Source organism: Ostrea edulis, chromosome 4, assembly GCF_947568905.1.
Source record: "Ostrea edulis chromosome 4, xbOstEdul1.1, whole genome shotgun sequence".
Classification (NCBI taxonomy): domain Eukaryota; kingdom Metazoa; phylum Mollusca; class Bivalvia; order Ostreida; family Ostreidae; genus Ostrea; species Ostrea edulis.
In genome coordinates this window covers 78,889,124-78,909,580 of record NC_079167.1, presented here as the reverse complement: position 1 = coordinate 78,909,580, position 20,457 = coordinate 78,889,124, and the positions used below count along the sequence as shown (strand labels likewise).

Sequence of the window (20,457 nt, the reverse complement as noted above, 5' to 3'; positions counted from 1 at the left end):
ACTTTTCATTAAGAAGATATGGCCATATATGGCAAAAACTTGTCCGGCTCATAACTTGAAAACTACTAGACCTAGAATCACCAAAATTGGTCAACTAATGCATCTTAGGTAGAAGATGTGTCACATCCTACTTTAAGGTCACTGTGACATTTAATTAAGTTGATATAAAAAAATGTTTTAATGGGTACAATCTATACTGTTAACAATTTGTGACGGGCGTATCATGTGCCGTGGCGGTGCACTTTATTACGTTTTCCACTTCGTCTCCAGAACCACTGGACCAATTTCAACCAACATTGTTCAACCAACAAACTTGGTCAAAAGTATCCTTAGGTGAAGGGCTTTCAAGTTTGTTGAAATGAAGGGACATGTTTCTTTCAAATGGGAGATAATCACAAAAATGCAAAAAATAGGGTGAAGTCATGTAAAAATCTTCTTCTGAAGAACTAATGGGCCAGAAAAGTTGAAATTTACATGAGAGTTTTGTGACAGAGTTCAGATTAAAGTTTGCTAAATTCATGGCCCCCGGAGGTATGCTGGGGTTACAATGGGGGATCAAAGTTTTACATGCGAATATATAGGAAACATCTTTAATGAGTCAAGGTGACCCAGGTGAGCGATATGCCCCTTGGGACTCTTGTTTAGGTTTTGCATTAATGATATGTGTAAATGTATGCAATAACAATTTTGATTAATAATTATAATAATATTCATTAGATCAATTCAATGCATTTCTGAGGATTAAAGTAATTGTATCATACCGTCTAAATGAATATTTGTTATGGTATAAATATTTATTTCTTATCGAAACTTATCAATAAAATATTGAAACCGCCGTTTTAAAGGGGGGGGGGGGAGCTCATAAAAAAAGAAAAGGAATTTCTCAAATGCGATGAAATGGTGGTTTTTTTTTTTAAGTTTTCAAATTTTCAGTGTACATTATTATTCTGAATGGTATGATGTTCTTGAATGAAGGGATTTGTCAAACCTGTCAATGTCTTTTCTTTAAAACTTAAGGTTTTATGAAAAGTATCGGCTTCATGGCAATATGAAATATGACATGCTATGCAACAGTTTATGAGCTGTGTTCTGGAAGTTTATTTGGATTTTATTGAAAGTGCATGTTATTCATCAAGTATTATCAAAGAAAAATAGATATGGTATCCATGGAAATATTTGCCTTGTGTTATTTTTGCCAGGATGCATTGGAAAACGATTTTGCTCCGTTTTTTATTTGCACAATACTGATTATTGGTAGTCTAAAGTAATGCATAAATTCACGTATTGGATTGACCCTTTTAGGGTATTGGCGAAAACAAATCAGAGGCAAAATATCCTTAGCTACCATAGTAAATTTTGATGTTTTGAGATAAATATCATTGCCCATTTCTCTTCTTTTAGTTTGCAATGCTACGTTTTATGGAGAAAACTGTTCTGTACTATGTAATGAGAACTGTGTCAATCAGTCATGTGACCATATCACAGGCAGCTGTACATACGGATGTAAACCGGGATGGAAGACTCCTCACTGCAAACAGGGTAATTCTTGATATGACGTTTCTTACTAATATTCTTTGCATCATATAGCTTTTAAATATCAAACAATTCTTTTCCAGCTTCGGTATTTCAAATGATCAACAAATTAGTACAAAAATTTGCAATAAAGTGCAAACCTATTTTTCCAAATAGCTTTTCTATAATACTGTCAATTTTTAGAATATATGTGCGCTTTATCTACATATGTCATACATCGTCATACATGTATATTGAATGCAGTCTGACGTGTTTCATACCGATTGTTAGATTGTTCATTTTATGCTAATTTTGACTACGGATTACTCCCTTTATTTGAATAAGATCTAGGGTCCACGACGGGTGTGATCGGTCAACAGGGTATGCGTACTCCTCCTTGGCATCTGATCTCACCTCTGGCGTTTCCATGGGTCTGTGTTTGCCCTGTTCTCAATGCTGTGCTCTTTATAGAATTTATGAGATTGATTGTTGTTCGATGTCCAAAATTCACTTTTTCATCTTGCAGGAAAATCTCGAATGATAAATAAATAATCTGATATTGCTTCCCTCTAATGTTTTTTCTAGAATGCTCAGTAAAAACGTACGGCAAAGGTTGTGCAAATCACTGCAGCAGTCATTGCAGAAATATGACATGTGATCCAATCAATGGATCTTGTTTGGAGGGCTGTATTCCCGGTTACTTGGGAAGTTTCTGCAACAAACGTATGTAGTTTATTGTGAATAGTAACACTTATTGTTCATTTCTCATTAATTGCGAATATGTACATTGTGTATGTATTTAAGCATGTGACAATGGAACATATGGACTCAACTGCTCCCAGAATTGTTCTCAGAACTGCCTCGACATTTGTGATTCTGTTGACGGATCCTGCACGTGTTCCTCTGGGTGGACGGGGTCCCCTGACTGTAATGAAAGTAAGTGTATAACTTATATTTTGCCAACGAATATTCTATTTTTGAAAATGCTCTATCTCTGAAGAATTACATCTCCCCTCATATAGCATATTGTTATGTCTCCCATCTTTCAGGGGGAAACATGTCGTTTTTGTACTTTTCATCCATCCATCCGTCTGTCTGTCACAAAATCTTGTGAATGCTTCCCCTCCTATGTAGCTTATCGGATAGACTCAACTGATTTGATATGCAAGAGCTTGTTCTGGGTATAGTCAGTTTTTAAATCGAGGTAAGCTACTGACAAACAAGTTGATGGTACAGGGATTTCAGCAGTCTCGATTGAAGTCAGCATTTCACAAATTCTATGGTCGTTATAACGATCTAGTTCGTCAATACAACCTCACATTGGGTCAAATGCTGTCTGACGTGTTTCATACCGATTGTTAATCCGTTCTTGGCACACTGATTTGACTGCGGATGGCTCCGTTTACCTGATCAGGATATGGGGTTCACGACGGCTGTGACCGGTCAACAGGGGATGCTTACTTCTCCTAGGCACCTGATCCCACCTCTGGTGTGTCCAGAGGTCCGTGTTTGCCCAACTATCTATTTTGTATTGCTTGTAGGAGTTATGAGATTGATCACTGTTCGTTATCTTCACCTTGCACTTGAAACTTTGTACAATGCTTCATTGCCATTTGTAGATGTGCACATTGTCGGGACAGGATGTTCCAATTATTTTTTTAAAAGTTATAGCAGATCTAAGAGGGGTGGATAATGTTAAAATAGCTTGTGATCACTTCTCCTCCTATATTGCTCATCCGATTAACTTCAAATTTTGTACAATTATCGGAACAGGTGGGTCCATATGTTAACCTTAAAGTTCTGGTGGATATGAGGGGTGGGTGGTAAAATAGTTGATGAACACTTTTCCTATGTGGCTTATTGGAGTTCATAGTGTATATGTTCCTGCTCCTGCTTTCTCCTTCATACCAAGCAGTACATTAAAGGGAGGTTTTATTTGGAGAACTTCCAATTTAGGGAGCTGGCGAGACATTTGTTTTTCATAAAAACAATCTCTAGTTAAATATTACGTTCGTAAGTCATGGTCGCAAAGTCAGTGATGAAAGCAACAGCTTCCTGGGTCAAACCTCAAGATCTTTTGAGTTTGTAATCACACGCCCTACACTACATTTCAATTGTTTTCCTCAGGTTCTAAGAATCACAATGTGTGTATCGATCGAAGTAGAATAGTTCTATTTACAATCATTTCGTCAAGTTACATGTACCACTTCAATTTGTAGACGTATGATGTTGTGTACAATTACTTCATGCAATCGGTTTTTACCAAATTATCACGATTGTATTCTTTAAAGTATATCAAAGTTGCATAAGGTAATTAAATCACTCCAAATTTTGTCAATCGAATTCAAAATTCTATCCTATAATGTACATTATTGAATAAATTATAGTAAATGTTGGCACTAACTTCATGATTGTTACATTTAATATGTCATTAAAAGTCAAAAACAAAAAAGATTCTATATCAGTACATCAGACGAAATATCCTCATTTTCGAGTCAAATTTTGTAATTGTCCATATGCAAAAGTTTATAGCTTTCCCCGCTGAACATTTGAAAAGGGGAAGTAACTCCTCTTGGAGTGATCTTAATTGATGTTGAGACCCGTAACTGGTGTGCATGGTCAAAATTACCGATCTGCGCGAGTATTCACTTGCGTTTCTTTTTTATTGGATAATACTAAAACGTTTGTAACTATCTTATTTAAAAAGCGAATGAGTTGATATTTACAGTATTGGTAGATGATATGTATATTGTTATAACTGTGTAATGAAAAATGCAAAAGCACACGCGCATGCGCGTGCGTCGTTTTTCAAATGTTCATTTTTTAAAGGACGATACCGTTTTTGTTTTTGTTTTTCATCAAATTCTTTTGATGTTAAGGTTATAAATGTGTCTTGGTACTTCTTACAAATTGCTGTGGCTAAAATTACTGCTCAGCACGTGCATGAACGTATGCTGAATTCTGATTGGACGTTTTAAAATCACTATAACTTCCTTATGATTGATATCAACAAAAGTGCGGAATCATACACGCGTGCCTTTGTATGCACGTGCATTGCTTTCTTTCATTTCTTGGAACGTACCACATGTAATCAAAGTTTAAAATAAACTGATTATTGCTATAGGTTTACAATGACATCACTTTTTAATTGAGGAGGTTTGAGGAATATATGTAACGGTCCCCGTTACAATTAGAACTAGTTTATTTTGTTATCAACCTAGATATTTCCCATTTAAAACTTATACGATTTAGAACCAACATTTTAACTGTTAAACCAACTCTCATATCTATTAGATGAAACACAGAGCAGAAATACGAAAAATGTAATTATTGATTATTAATTAGGACATTGGATGTGTTTTCTTTTAAACTACAAATGTAATAGATATGTTGATAAATGTACGCAATCATACTGTCTTGTTTGAAGTCAACAATCCATGCATGTGCATCTGGTGAAAACTACACGTAGAAAATAAAGGCGTATAACATAACAGTTATAGACTGTGTCTTCATACAACGGCTATGTTGTTTAACCCTCGAACGATCTGTGGCCATCAGCTTAGGGCTTCAGGCAACAGATCCGTTCTCTGGTCAATCAGACAGCAGTTATCACCGGACCCAGTCAATAATTGTATAATATATATCATAATAGGATTAGGTAGCAGGTATCGCTTATTGAAGCCTTCTCCTGAAGTACAGAGTCACTACATGACATACATGTACATTGTACTTATCATAAGTACAAACGTAGTCGCAATAATCAAATTAAATAATATATATTATGAAAATACCTATTTTAAGTATGTATACATATTATACCATGTCAGTAGTAAATGACATGATCATCTTTGCAATAACAAGAAGATGAAATATACTGCGTATAATTTGTTTCTCCACTGGACTGTTTCCTGCTATCCCATTATTTGTTAAGCATGTGGGAAGTACCCACTGTTATTCGCGAAATTATTGGTACAGTTACATTATTTAATATTATAACATTTGGTTTCATATTTGTGCTGTTTGATCATTCACATCATGTTTGTGTGTGTTCGGGGTTCTTTCCCCACCACTCTTATAATTTTTGAATCTATCTTTGGCTTCCAGCACGTTCATCTGAAGAACTATGCATACATGATATATATCTAATATGGTTATCATTAAATGATTTTGGTACTTGAATCTGACCATGTTTTGCTCAAGAACATTTTCGATATGATGAAATTATAAATTATCATATTTCACATTGATAGCATGTTCAGTTGGCTGGTATGGATTGAATTGTTCAGAGAACTGCAGTCCCCATTGCCGATCTGAAAGTAATCATTGTAACCATAGAGACGGACATTGTGAACATGGATGTGACGATGGATTTCAAGGAAGTAAATGTGAAGAAAGTAGGTATTCAGTTCTTATTGAACAATGTAATATAATAGTCTAACGAACTTAGAATGACACCTTTTTTTACCCAAAATAACATACATACACATATGCACCTGTCTGTCCTTTATCTTTAGACGTTTGTTACCTTCATTATTCATTTAGGGAAGTTAATCAGTAAAAATAAAATACCTTACATGGATGAACATACCAGTATGTTGGAGGCGTATTTTGATCTTTCGTGTGAAACACAATTCGTTATGGATAGTGGAGTACTGTAATGTTCTTACTTCGTTTGATCTTTTTGTGTGACGTCAGTTACATCTACATGCAATGTTTGATATTTTCCGAAAGCCACCTTTCACGTTGGTAGTCGTGTTTTGTAGGCCTATATCTTCAGTCAATGGTTTATTCCCTGATCTGGGAGTAAAATAGTAGACAGGTTTTTAGTAACATCTGATGTAGTTTCTTGCATACTCTTGTTCATATTGTTAACTATCTCGCATGTGTTGATAAACACTTTTTGATAAACAGATTTTGTTCAAATTGTAATTGTAATTGTAATTAAAAGATTTATATAGCGCCCTATCAACATTAGTTCTCTAAAGCGCTTTACAAATGTGAAAGAAAAGATAATATAAAATCGATTTGCACATACATGTGAATAAAATACTCATAGTTTCAGAATTAAAATGCATAAATATTATTATTAATATATAGCGATATGATATGATTACCCTTATAACATATGAAACAATTTAAAACAATCCTTAGGAATAATTAAATACATAAAAAGGACATAGGTATAATAACAAACAGCAGGTTTTTTTTTTGTTTTGGGTTTTTTTTTTTTGTTTGTTAACAGCACTGTAAGAGCTGTATGTAAGAGCACTAAGTATATAAAAATAATCACAAATTAAAAGCTAATCTAAAGAGATACGTTTTGAGGTCCACTTTAAAATTAGACAATGAAGTACATTGTATGAGTTTAAAAGGCAGATAATTCCAGAGACTCGATGCAGCCTTGTCCAAACGTCGATCCCCATATGTTTTTGTACGTGTCCGAGGTACCTGGAGAAGATGCAGAGATTCGGATCTTAGTGATCGTGTGGAATTGTAAATGTAAGGATATCCTTTATGTAAACTGGAGATAGGTTGTTCAGAGATTTGAAAGTATGAAGAAGTATCTTATATTGAATTTTGTATTCAACTGGGAGCCAGTGAAGATCTATTAGAACAGGAGTAATATGGTCGGATTTTTTTGAGCATGTTATTAATCTTGCAGCTAAGTTTTGTGCCCTCTGAAGTTTGCTGGTGTGTTTAGAAGGAACACCATAAAGCAATGCATTTCCGTAATCTAATTTGGATGTAACTAGCGAGTTTACTAGAGTTTTACATGCTTCATCATTGATAAATGAACGGATACAGCCAATTCTGCGAATGTTCACCTATGCTGATCGGGAAATAGAGAGACAGTGTTTTTCCATAGTAAGGGATTTGTCAAAGAATACTCCTAAATTTTTTACGAAAGATGAATCACTTGCAACACAATCACCAAATTCAAGATCAAAACTGCTCATATCTTTAAGTATGTGTTTTGGTGCGAAGACGACAAGTTCAGTTTTATCTTCATTGAGTTTGAGGAGGTTAATACTCATTCACATACGTATGTCCGTTAAACAACTTGAGAGTCTTTGAGACATATCAGTCCAATTGTCACTAGGTTCAAAGATGATATAGATCTGGGTTTCATCGGCGTATATATGATACGTCATATCATGACGTCTGCATACTTCCCCTAACGGTTTTGAAAAAAGACAGTAGAGTCTCGGACCCAGGACTGAGCCTTGCGGTACACCACATTCGAGGAGACAAGCATCAGACAAAGATGAACCGACGGCAACACATTGATATCTATCACTAAGATAGGATTTAATCCATTTCAATGCATATCCAGTGATACCAAACATGTTTTCCACACATTGCAATAGGATATTGTGGTCTATGACATCGAAAGCCACAGAGAGGTCGAGCAATACAAGGATAGCGCAACTGTTATTGTCAAGTGCACATACGATGTCATGATGTACCTTCATTAGTGCAATTTCTGTAGAGTGTCCCGTTCTGTACGCGGACTGAAAATTGTCATGCAGTTGATGTATATCCAGGTGGGTTTCGATTCGTTTTACAATAACCTTTTCAAGAATCTTCGTAACAAACGAGAGATTTGACACAGGGCGATAGTTTTTGAAAATTTCTTTGTCAAGCCCTGGCTCTTTCAGTAATGGTCGAACGATTGCCTGCTTAAAGTCATTAAGAACAATAGATTCCAACAGCGACTTGTTTATGATTAAAGTGATGTGTGGCAAGAAACTCTCAATGCATTGTTTCAATAGATGCGCAGGAAATTGTGTTCAAATTGTGTTTTGTCACAACTAAGGCATAGCGGAAAACGAAATTCGGAGATAAATAGGAATGGTGTGGTTGATTGGTAAGTTATTTTAAGTCTCGTCGAGAATTTTTCACTCGTCACCAGCTGTAAGTAAAGCACTGCAAATTTAAATCTATACTTAGAACGCAGGAACGTAGCAAGAGGCGGTTGAGTTAAGGCTTTCCCCATAAATTCAGTGCTGTACATAAATGTACTTTACCGCACTGATACATTACATGACGTCACAATGAAAAATACGTCATGACGTAGGTCATGACGTATATATCTACAGTCCTGTTGCAGTTGGAAATGTCAAACATTTTTGTCGTTATTTACCACCGCTGTCAAACGATAAAACGTGTAAAAGTTTCTGTCAAATGGGTTATATTAATTCTCTTTGATATTGAAATAGTTTCAATATCTTCTTTATATAACATACATGCTAAAGTAATTTACATATTATATTGTGATCTAGATATCGCCCCTAATCTGCCCGTATAGTGACTTTCACAATGGACTCATTTGCATAAACAGGGTTTCAGTATATAAAAAAATTCAGCATCGGCACGACACCCCGAGGTTTTTGAATGAAAGATGTTTGATTTGTGTGACATGTGAGCTTCAGTGCAAAAGGAAAGTTAGGTGAGGAAGTTGTGGCGTCAACAAAAAACATGTTTTTCAGGCTAGATTCAACTTCGTATATGTAAAAATCGCTGCATCTTGCATATTCAATGCAAAAATTAGACATGTTACAAGTTACGATAAACTTGCTCTCATCACTTTTCAAATTAAGAAATTAATATGCTTTGAAGTTATAATAACTACAACTTGCATTGATATCTGGACATCGTGCCAATTGAACGATTTATACATTCACGATACGATTTTATCTTGATATTTGATGACGTGATACACAGCTGATGTAGAGAATGTCAGTCGGGTGAAAAATGTATGGGAGGTCTATGTGTACTTAATGACATATAAATATTGTTTTCGTATCAAAGAGTTGTGTTTACAGAATTTGTCAAAAATTGATCTGTTTATTAATGCTTTTTTTCCTGACATATTTCGATGGCCCTACTTAACACAACTGCGGAGTCTTCATTGTGCAAAAGCCTGTCGCGATATGGGATCTCCGTTTTTAAGGTCATATCCGGAAGATTATGATTCTAACTTCTAAATGTCGAGTGTTTAGTAAAAGAGCAACCATCACCTACATGTGTGGTTACATCGTAGGTTTGAGGTGATCATGGCATGAGAGGGAATCGAACTCATGACCTCCCGTGTACAAGGCGAATACTCCATCACTGAGCTACCGCAACCTCGGAAGTGGTGTGGAAACCATATCTAGAGTCATGTGTGCGGCATAAATGACCACAGACAATGCATCTCCTTGTGATTAGACAACTCATTCTCCAGAAATGTTGACGATTCACATACATATTGCATCTGGCTCTCTGACCTTATCCTTCTGTCACATATAAAAAAGAATCCAAACAATGGTATTTTTGTGTACACTGTGCGATAATATCGCTATTTAGAGCATACTTGGTTGAAAGGAAATGTAAACAGGGTGTTTTAATTAATTTCATATTGTTTTACGTTCCATTCGAGAATTTTTCACTCAAATAGATACGCCACCATTGTTGGCGAAGGGGTGCAAAATATAGGCCTATGCTAAAGAGTTTATGTACGATAGCCGGTTAGGTTCATTTTCAAAAGGTGAAAAAAGCCCATCTAAATCGATTTAGTATCTCGTTATAACGAGTTAATTATCTCGTTATAAGGAGTTAGTATCTTGTTATAACGAGTTTGTATCTCGTTATAATGAATTAATTATTTCGTTATAATCAGTTAGTATCTCGTTATAATGAGTTAGTTATCTCGTTATAACAAATTCATTATCTCGTATATTATATAAATATTGCATGTAGTTGAGGGTAACATTGAAAATTTTCACCCCGAGAAAACCATTATCAACCGAGGCGTAGCCGAGGTTGACAATGGTTTCTCGAGGGGTGAAAATTTCAATGTTACCCTCAACTACATGCAATATTTGTTTTCTTATACTGAATGTTATGTAAACTGGAAAGCAGAAAAACTTACGTCTGTTGACATTTGATCAATCACTGTCATGCGATATTTGGTATTTCGATGCGGGTACTGGCGTTTATTACAAACGCTCAAACGACGTCGTCTAGCAATCTATGGCGAACCGTACGCGCATAAATTTGACGCATGTGATAATTTTTTATAATATCACCCGTTGTCAAGTACTGTTACCCGTTGCTAGATACTATCACCCTGGGGCGCGTGTTTTTTGTTCTCAGAGGGTAACAATATGTTTTTTCAAATGCTTCTCGACCAATCAGGTTCGAGTATTTTACATGAAAGTATAATAAAACGAGTTAGTATATCGTTATAACGAGTTAGTATATCGTTATAACGAGTTAGTTATCTCGTTATCACGAATTAGCTATTTCGTTATAACGAGATAATTGTCTCCTTATTCTGAATGGTATGGTGTTTTTGAATGAAGGGATTTGTCAAACCTCTCAATATTTTTTTCTTTAAAAATAGGTTTTATGAAAAGTATCGGTTTCATGGCAATATGAAATATGACATGCTATGTACAGTTTATGAGCTGTGTTATGGAAGTTTATTTTGATTTTATTCAAAGTACATGTTATTCATCAAGTATTATCAAAGAAAACTAGATATGGTATCCATGGAAATATTTCCCTTGTGCTATTTTTGCCAGGATGCATTGAAAAACGATTTTGCTCCGGTTTTTATTTGCACAATACTGATTATTGGTAGTCTAAAGTAATACGTAAATTCACGTAACATTGGATTGACCCTTTTAGGGTATTAGCGAAAATAAATCAGTTGCGAAATATACCTACCTAACGTAGTCAATTTCAATGTTTTGAGATAAATTATCTTAGCGATCATCACCATAATGTTTAGGCTTTATTTTGTACCTATTTATCTTAAATTCAGAATCTTTTCTTAAGTTTATTTGCATTATTTTACTAATATCTGTCAATATGTATGTTCTATGCTGGCCCATATTGAAAACTAGTGTTATCGCTAAATATATAATCCTGGATAAATAAAGGCCTTATTATTATTATTATTAATATTATCAGCATTGTCTATTTCTCTTCTTTTAGTTTGCAATGCTACGTTTTATGGAGAAAACTGTTCTGTGCGATGTAATGAGAACTGTGTCAACCAGTCATGTGACCATATCACAGGCAGCTGTACATACGGATGTAAACCGGGATGGAGGACTCCCAACTGCACACAGAGTAATTCTTAATACGGTGTTTCTTGTTAATATTCTTTGCATCATATAGTTTTAAAAATATCCCCAAAAAAATCCTTTTCAGCCTTGGTATTTCATATGATAGCCAATTAGTACAAAAAATGATCAATAAAGTGCAAACATATATTTCCAAAAAGCTTTTGTATGATACTGTAAACTTTTAGAATACAAATATATGTGCGCTTTAACTATATATGACATACATGTATATTGAATGCTGTCTGACATATTTCATACCAACTGCTAGGCCGTTCTTTATATAATAACAATGTTAACGGATCCTGTGCGTGTTCCTCTGGGTGGTCAGGGTCCCCTAACTGTAGTGAAAGTAAGTGTCTAACTTATATTTTGCCAACAAATATTCTATTTTTGAAAATGCTCTATCTCTGAGCTTTTCTGATCCCCGTTGTGCGTCGTCTGTTCGTCCTTCTGTCTATCACAAAATCTTGTGAACGCTTCTCCTCCTATATCGCGCTTATCGGATAGACTTCAAACTTTGTACAATGCTTAATTACCATTTGTAGATGTGCACATTCGTGGGACAGGAGGATCCAATTATTTTCCTAAAAGTTATAGTGGATCTAAGAGGGGTGGAGGATGCATAATGGCTTGTGAACAATTCTCCTATATGGGTTATCTGATATATTTCAAAATTTGTACAAAGCTTCATTGCTATTTGTAAATATGCATATTGTCGGGACAGGAGGATCCAATTATTTTTCTAAAAGTTATAGCAGATCTAAGAGGGGTGGATAATGTTAAAATAGGTTGTGATCACTTCTCCTATATTGCTTATCCGATTAACTTCAAATTTTGTACAATTATCGGAACAGGAGGATCCAATTGTTATCCTTGAAGGTATAGTGGATCTGAGGGGTGGAGGTGTAAACTAGTTTGTGAACACTTCTCCTATGTGGCTTATTGGAGTTCATAATGTTTATGTTCCTGCTCATGCTTACTCCTCCATACCATGCAGTACATTAAGGGGATGAGGTTTCGTTTGGAGCACTTCCAATTTAGGGAGCTGGGGAGACATTTGTTTTTCATAAAAACTATCTCTAGTTAAATATTATGTTTGTAAGTCATGGTCCCAAAGTAAGTCATTCCTTGGTTTCATGAGCTGCAACGCATGAGAGCTACGACTTCCTGGGTCAAGCCTCAAGATCTTTATCATCACACGTTCTACATTACATTTCAAATATGTCCCATGTCTTAGATTTTCTCCTCACGTACTAAGAATCACAATGTGGCTATCGATCGAAGTAGAATCGTCTTATATATCTACATAAGTTATATATTTACAATCACTTCGTCTAGTTACATGTACCACTTGAATTTGTAGACGTAAGATAGTGTGTACAATTACTTCATGCAATCGGTTTTTACCAAATTATCAAGATTGTATTCATTAAAGTATATCAAACTTGATAGTTCCATAAGGTAATTAAATCATTCCAAATTCTGTGAAAGGTGAAGATAACGAACAGTGATCAATCTCATAACTCCTATATGTAATACAAAATAGATAGTTGGGCAAACACGGACCCCTGGATATACCAGAGGTGGGATCTTGTGTTTAGGAGGAGTAAGCATCCCCTGTCGACCGACCATACCTGCCATAAGCCCTATATCTTGATCAAGTAAATTGAGTTATCTGTAGTCAAAATCAGTGAGCTAAGAACGGTTCTCAATCGAATTCAAAATTGTATCGTGTAATGTGCATTAATGAATAAATTATAATAAATGTTAGCATTAACTTTAAAATTGCTAGATTTGATTTGTCATGGAAAGTCCAAAAATATATAAGATTTGATATTAGTACATCAGACGAAATATCCTCATATTCGATTCAAATTCGTTTCTGTGTTATAGATTTTGTAGAACTTGGATTGTAAATCACTAGTTATGCTAAATATACCAGGTATATAAAAAAAAAAAAAACGTACGATAATATTTTGTAATTATCCATATGCAAAAATTTATATTTTTTCACCGCTGAACGTTTGAAAAGGGGAAGAAACTCCGTTTGGAGTTATCTTACATTGTCCTGCTTTAATATACCTAATGTTAAGCCCGGGCTCCGTTCTCGGTCCCAGCGTGCCGTCAAACCATGGACATTTTCATAGATAGTGCGTGATCCTTCGCCAAGAGTCATAACACTACCTGCTGCGGCCGTGAGCACCATGCATAACTCAAAATGTTAACACTTCATCTAAAGTTGTATACGTCTCGACAGGAGTGAAAAATGAACGAATCGGACGAGTATTTGGACCCGTCCAGGTTAAGGATGAAATTCAAATAAATCCACCATGCCAGATTATAGTAATGGGTCAATAGTTCAACACCTATCAAAGGAATGTATTCTATACCAAACAGTATATTTTTCGATGTGTTTTGTTTGTAAGGCCGTGAACGCCGAAAATACGTCTAAGTTTGAAGCCCTTCATCGGTATTGGTGACGACTCCATATGAGTGAAAATTCTCGAAAGGGACGTTAACACAAGATACACTCAATCTATAGTCAAAGTCAGAGTCTGAATAACGGCCTAAGAATTGATGCGAAACACGTTAGACAGGATTAAACCTCATGACAGACTGTATTAGCAAACTAGATTGTTATAACTACATTAACATTTGCGAAATGCCGACTTTAAACAAGACTGTTGAAACACCTAGAACATAAACTTGTTTGTTATTAGCGTACCTCGTGTTAAAACTGTCCATAAGCAGAACAAGCTCACGTGTACCAAATCAGTTGAAAGACATAAACAACATACGCAGGTGATAATGAAGTATTGCTACATAGATATTGGAAGATAACGATAGAAAAGATGAAATCATCCCGTTTGTCATTAAGATGAGTTGTTGGTTTGCCGTTTACATCTATATTCAATGAAGTATTCAAGTACGAAGCAAATATGGAAGATTCTCTGTGATATCTTTTATTTCGAGTTCACTGGATATCGAATCGACATAGGTTGAAAGAAAATGGTGCTTTTTCAAAGTTTTCTCTTGTCTTAAACAGATAGGCAATAAAAAAAACAAACAACGTTCTATGTTAATTCTTCTCCGTTATCATACGTTTGAGAGAATATTTTCATTATCAGAATATTTGGGGTCCGGAGTTTCTGCAGCACAGTCCGATACGACAGATTCTGACACATTAACAAAAGTCGTGGGAGGGACGGTGGGAGCCGTGGGTCTTATTGGTATACTCATCACAGGGATACTGTATATTCGGTATTTGTACTTCATCTATACGGTACATTTTATTGTTAATCTATTGAGAAATGAATCACATAATGTATTTTTAACCATTTTCCTTTGTGAAATTTATACAGAAGGATGAATCAATTTTAAGGGATATGTTAAAATAAAATCGTTAAGACATTAACAATGAAATATAGACAAACCTTCCTCTCAAAACTAAAACTTCTTTCTGTAGATGGAGAAGAAAGAACACATGAAGACACGGAGACGGTAGCGTTTTCTTCTGTCCCAGAAACGTTAACAATAGGTAATTCTGCTGCTGTAAAGGATACCTTATTGTTAATAATATCAAGTACGGCATATCATATCAGCAATATTCATTATTAAGGTAACTATGTTAGAAATCTATATGTTTTAATCACTTATTGGGGGGGGGGGGGGAGTTGAGCACAGACAAAAGTAATTATTGTCGTGTTGCTTATTTTTCCTGTTGGCTTACATTAGCATTACATGTCGTAATTCAATTTCATACAACATGTATAATATTTTACAGGTGCTAAAAGACATGAAGATATGGAAATGAGTGGAATCGGAAATCCTGGCTTATAATTAAAAACTAACGGGGAAATCCTAATGACGAATACTATAATAGACATATCTGTCTCAAATTTTGATACAGCAATATTCGTCTTGTCTGAAAATCAGAATACCAAGTTCAAAGAAGAATACATGATATGCAACTTTTGATTAATAAAATTATGTAACAGATGACTCGTACATATGAATAGTTCAATTGAAATTAAGTGGATATTGTGCATGATTGTCTGTAATTTCTTGATATATGAAAATGATTTAGCAAAACGTTTTAGTATTATTTCTTTGGAGGCTTTAAACTGGTGGGGGTTTTGTTTGTTTGTTTTGAAAATATAACTTATATCTTAGTTTGTTCATTGTACAGGTAAGTGTGGAATCAAGTCATCCAAGATACTGTAAACGTATTATATTTGGCGTGTACGATATTTGGCGGAAATCGTTTTTTCAACAAGTTAGCGTAGATTTGATTTAGCGCATTCCTGAATTACTTTAAAAATCTAGATTTACGGATGGCATTTAGCGATGTACTTGATTTAGCGGAAGCTGCGTTCCACCAAAGGCGCTGAATAGAATACACAGCCAAATGTAATATATTTACAGTATCTGACGAAGACTTGTAATAAAGATTAAGAATCAGTCCTCACTATTCAGTACAGAAATAAGATATTAAATGTATTCTGTTAATGTTGCATATAGACTTTTATTGTATTAACATTATTTCTCTACATACACAATTTTATCGTTTCATTCACTGGTGTGTGTAGACAATTCCTAGAGGAGAACTACACCCATGTAATGAAGGAAAGAAACAGGAAAATGTTGCCAAAAATCGGTACATCACGATTTTCCCGTGTAAGTGTCTCAATGTGACGTTCTTTGAACTAGTAATAAGTATTGTGATAAATATCAACAGTGTACATTTTGTTTTGAGTAGATGACCATTCACGTGTTGTTCTGGAAACATCACCAAAAGAGTCAGACTACATTGACGTGAATTATATTGAGGTCAGTGATTTGAATCGATTTTTTTAGCGGTTAATGTTAATGAAGTACACAATCTGTATCGCCAAAGAAATAAAATCTACATATATAATGCAAATGAGTAGCCATCATTTACTTTTTATACAAGAAATGCAGATTGAAATTGTTGAAAAATCAATGAGTAATTTTATTCATAATATTAATCTTCAATTTCGTCATGGACACAGGATGTGCAAGGAAAGAAATTGTATATTGCAACGCAAGGTAAATATACAATGTATATCTTCATATATCGATTTTCAAGTGTGCGTTATTATTCCAACATATTTTGTGAATTTGTAACATTAAAATAGACGACTGGACATGTCATTTTCTTTTGGTGATTTGTTTACTCTGAATCCTGGGTATGTTCCAATATGCCTGTTTATATTTATCAGGACCAAAATCAAAGACAATTGTTGTTTTCTGGAAAATGGTCTGGGAAGAAGACATTAGTGTAATTGTTTGTCTGACGAATCTCAAAGAGGGAAAGAAGGTTAGAAAGAGACTTGATATTATGATTCAAAATCAATGATTAATAGCATCCCATCTCTGATGTGTCCAGGGGTCCGTGTTTGCCCAACTATCTATTTTGTATTGCTTGTGGGAGTTATGAGATTGGTCGCTGTTCGTTATCTTCACCTTGCATGCATACAAGGGATACATTTTGTACATGTGCAATAAGGTGATAATAAACTGACCACATAGCTCTACATGTACGTAACGTGATCTTACTCGCAGTAAAGTTGTATTATGATAACAACCTTACTTGGACCCTATCTTTATCAGAACAAATGTGCCGAATACTGGCCAAATTCCAGTGACAAGATAAAGAAAGGCAACATCAGCATACGAAACCAGAAAGAAAACGTATACGCGGACTATGTCATCAGACACTTCCGCTTGCAAAACAACGCCGTGAGTATTGAATGTTTACGTCATTAAATTTTCTACGTCAGCTGAGAAAATGGGTCATGCTATGGCCAAAATTATATTAAAGTATGTGAAGCAGAATTATCTCTAATATAAGATTAAAATTGTCAAGCAGAAAATGTGCACCTATATCATTGACGAAAAGTGGATTATGAAGACAAATAGATGAAAGGTTATGTGCTTATAATAAAATGATAAACCATACTTTAATTTACACTATCTATCTATGTATATTGAGTCTGAACATGACAGGAATCAAATTGAGGATATCCTGATATCTAGTGAATTGCACCGCATACCGGAATGAACATAGTATGCTTTATATCTAATGTATAATTCACAGTTTGTTGCCTAATTTTGTGTCTGGATAGTTCAAGAGTTTGGATTGTACAACACACGATGAAGATAAATTTCACTACATTGCTAAAGTTAATTTGGTAAAACTTAGATTGTTCCCATTTCCACCTTTCCCACTCTTAACTGTAACATTAAAAGGTAACAATTAACAATTTCTACCTTTATCGCAAATGCATACGTAAAAACATTATTAACTTCCAAACAAAAATGTTTTATGTAAAACGTTTTGTATTTACGGGCTTCAGTTGTAATGTTGGAAATTTAGAAGATGCATGGAATATAACTTTCATTTCATGTAATGACTAAAGACAAATCCTTGAAAACATTAACATCATGTCTACCCGTCATAATTGTAGTGCAATATAATGAGATTAACTCATGATAAAATATGCAGGCCATTATGTAATGAATTAACATTCGAAGAATATGATGCAGGTGCCAGAATCCAGAATTTTAAATGTCGTATTCTGATTATTAAACATCAGTATACAATTTGTTCAATTTATACGAATCATAATATTTTGGTACGTATTTTTTCGTCACCTTTCTCTGCAACAGATATATCCAATATTTCCAACTCTTCATATAGGTGATCATTAACTGTTTAATTTCAGGATAAAGTTGAGCGTGACGTGTGTATGTTCCACTACACGCAGCGGCCACATCACGGTGTCCCAGAACCGCTGGCTCTCGTGGTATTCCATCAACACGTTCTGAAAACTTCTGTTGAATTCTTTCATATTTTTCAATAGCAACATAGTATAATTCATCCACTGAATATTTTCACACTGTCAAAGTCATAACAGTGATATTTTCAGTGTGAAAATAGCATTACTTCATGACAGCAATGAGAAACTGTTGGGAATGTACAAGCTAAGACACAAAATATATTCAAAATTCTGAAATTGGATTTTAAACATTTCGCGCACCAGACAGGATTTAGTGAACTTTGATTACCTTCAATATAATTTATCATGCTGATGATGTAACTGTTGTTGAAGGGTTTTCCCCAAAAATAATCCTATTTATCAAATAATTTTACTATACATGACTAATTGAGATCCATGTCTAATATACTAGATTGTTAACCACTGATAATATCAACTCTTCTATTTTAACCGTTGATTATATTAAAGCTGACATGAATTAATAAATACGTACACCTTTCTCATCTTAACCGCCATATTTCTTTCAGGTAGCCTAATTTACTCTACCCGTATATACCCCAAATGTGATTGTCACACCTGAGTGATTTTTCTAGGTGGACTCGACCAGTGCACATCTCCGATAGTAAAATATAGGGAATGAGAAACAAATAAAATAACATTTTAAAACATTATGCTTCGCTCAAAATTACAAAATATTGATTGTATACTAATGCAACATTCTGGAAGTTTAGATAAGTTAGACAAAAATCCAAGCAAAAAAAAAAGAGAAGCTTTTCTTGCCTACTTGTAAGTGCATGCAAGTATTTGCATTTTCTAATAAAATAAATGCGGATAAATCAATTGCCAATTACATACAGATAGAATGGAATAGGCAAAGAGCATAAAATATATTATTTATATCAATTCTTGCAAAATAAAGGTGCATGCCATATGCATAATATGCAATGCACAAGGTATAATCGCCAAAAAAAGTATCAAATACGGGCGTCTATTCAACAGGTATCGGAGATGTGCACTTACCGAAAATATTAGATTCTCTTTATTCTGATAAATCCACGAAACAAAATGATAAACTCCATTTGTATATCGTTAGAACTTTACAACACGTTCTCATTCCATTATACAGACTGCGACACACTTCACCCGTGTCAAACAGTGTGTCTTCAATCAGGGGAGATGTCAGAGTCGAACAATTTTCCTGTATTGAATGCTTATCTGGTCGAGGTTTTGCAGTTTATAGAAATGGGGAATCTAATATCTGGTTGGATATATTGCGTGCACAATTCAAAATTTTTCGATGATCATATACAAACTTGGATATACAAATAAGGGAATAATGATCGAAAATATACATCTGTGTGCAAATGCGTGTATTACATTTGCAATCCATAATAAACAGTTGAATACACAAAGACACATATGAAAGGAAATTTATAAACGAAAATATAGTTTTGTTGTCTCTTTTGGAACCACATAATTATTTACGGTCTCTGTATGTCCATATTCATTGAGAGAGAGAGAGAGAGAGAGAGAGAGAGAGAGAGAGACCGTCCTACTTCGATTTATAATATATCATTTCACAGAAGGAAAGAAAATTGATCACTTATATAAATGTAAGCTTCCAAGCATTAAACATTTCCAGCTATTTAAAAAATTGTGATTGACGATATATTGAAAACTTACAGGAGTTGATGCTTATAATTGAATTCATTACAAATTAAAAAAGAAAATTTAGTTTGAACTGTGCGTGTAGAAAATACTGACTTTGTATGTTAGAATAACGGGGGGAAAGTAAATTGTCAAAAAAAGTGGGGAAAGCAGACCAGCCTTCCTGCCCACCCCAACCCCCTGTTTTCGTGCCTGAAACAACATATCAATTCGTGTTGAAAGAAAGGTGCATATCTACATTTCATTAAATTCCAAAGGAGCTCGAATTTATGTGTTCCCCTATTAATTATTTTGTATGCAAGATTCGTTCCCGAATTTAGAATCATGCTTTCAGTCAGAGCAGAAATGAATTCATG

General features: G+C 34.7%; 1 protein-coding gene across 1 annotated transcript in view; it reads left to right on the top strand.

The window, feature by feature from the left end:
• The window catches only part of LOC125667208 (receptor-type tyrosine-protein phosphatase epsilon-like), a 47,955-nt gene that overhangs the window by 17,648 nt on the left and 9,850 nt on the right, over positions 1 to 20,457 (top strand). Inside the window, exons 7-16 of the mRNA XM_056161483.1 lie at positions 1,402 to 1,539; positions 2,317 to 2,448; positions 11,497 to 11,634; positions 15,541 to 15,595; positions 16,222 to 16,307; positions 16,390 to 16,460; positions 16,664 to 16,700; positions 16,874 to 16,971; positions 17,265 to 17,393; positions 18,380 to 18,516. Coding sequence (XP_056017458.1) covers positions 1,402 to 1,539; positions 2,317 to 2,448; positions 11,497 to 11,634; positions 15,541 to 15,595; positions 16,222 to 16,307; positions 16,390 to 16,460; positions 16,664 to 16,700; positions 16,874 to 16,971; positions 17,265 to 17,393; positions 18,380 to 18,516 — 1,021 coding nt within the window. The remainder of the gene's footprint in view (positions 1 to 1,401; positions 1,540 to 2,316; positions 2,449 to 11,496; positions 11,635 to 15,540; positions 15,596 to 16,221; positions 16,308 to 16,389; positions 16,461 to 16,663; positions 16,701 to 16,873; positions 16,972 to 17,264; positions 17,394 to 18,379; positions 18,517 to 20,457) is intronic.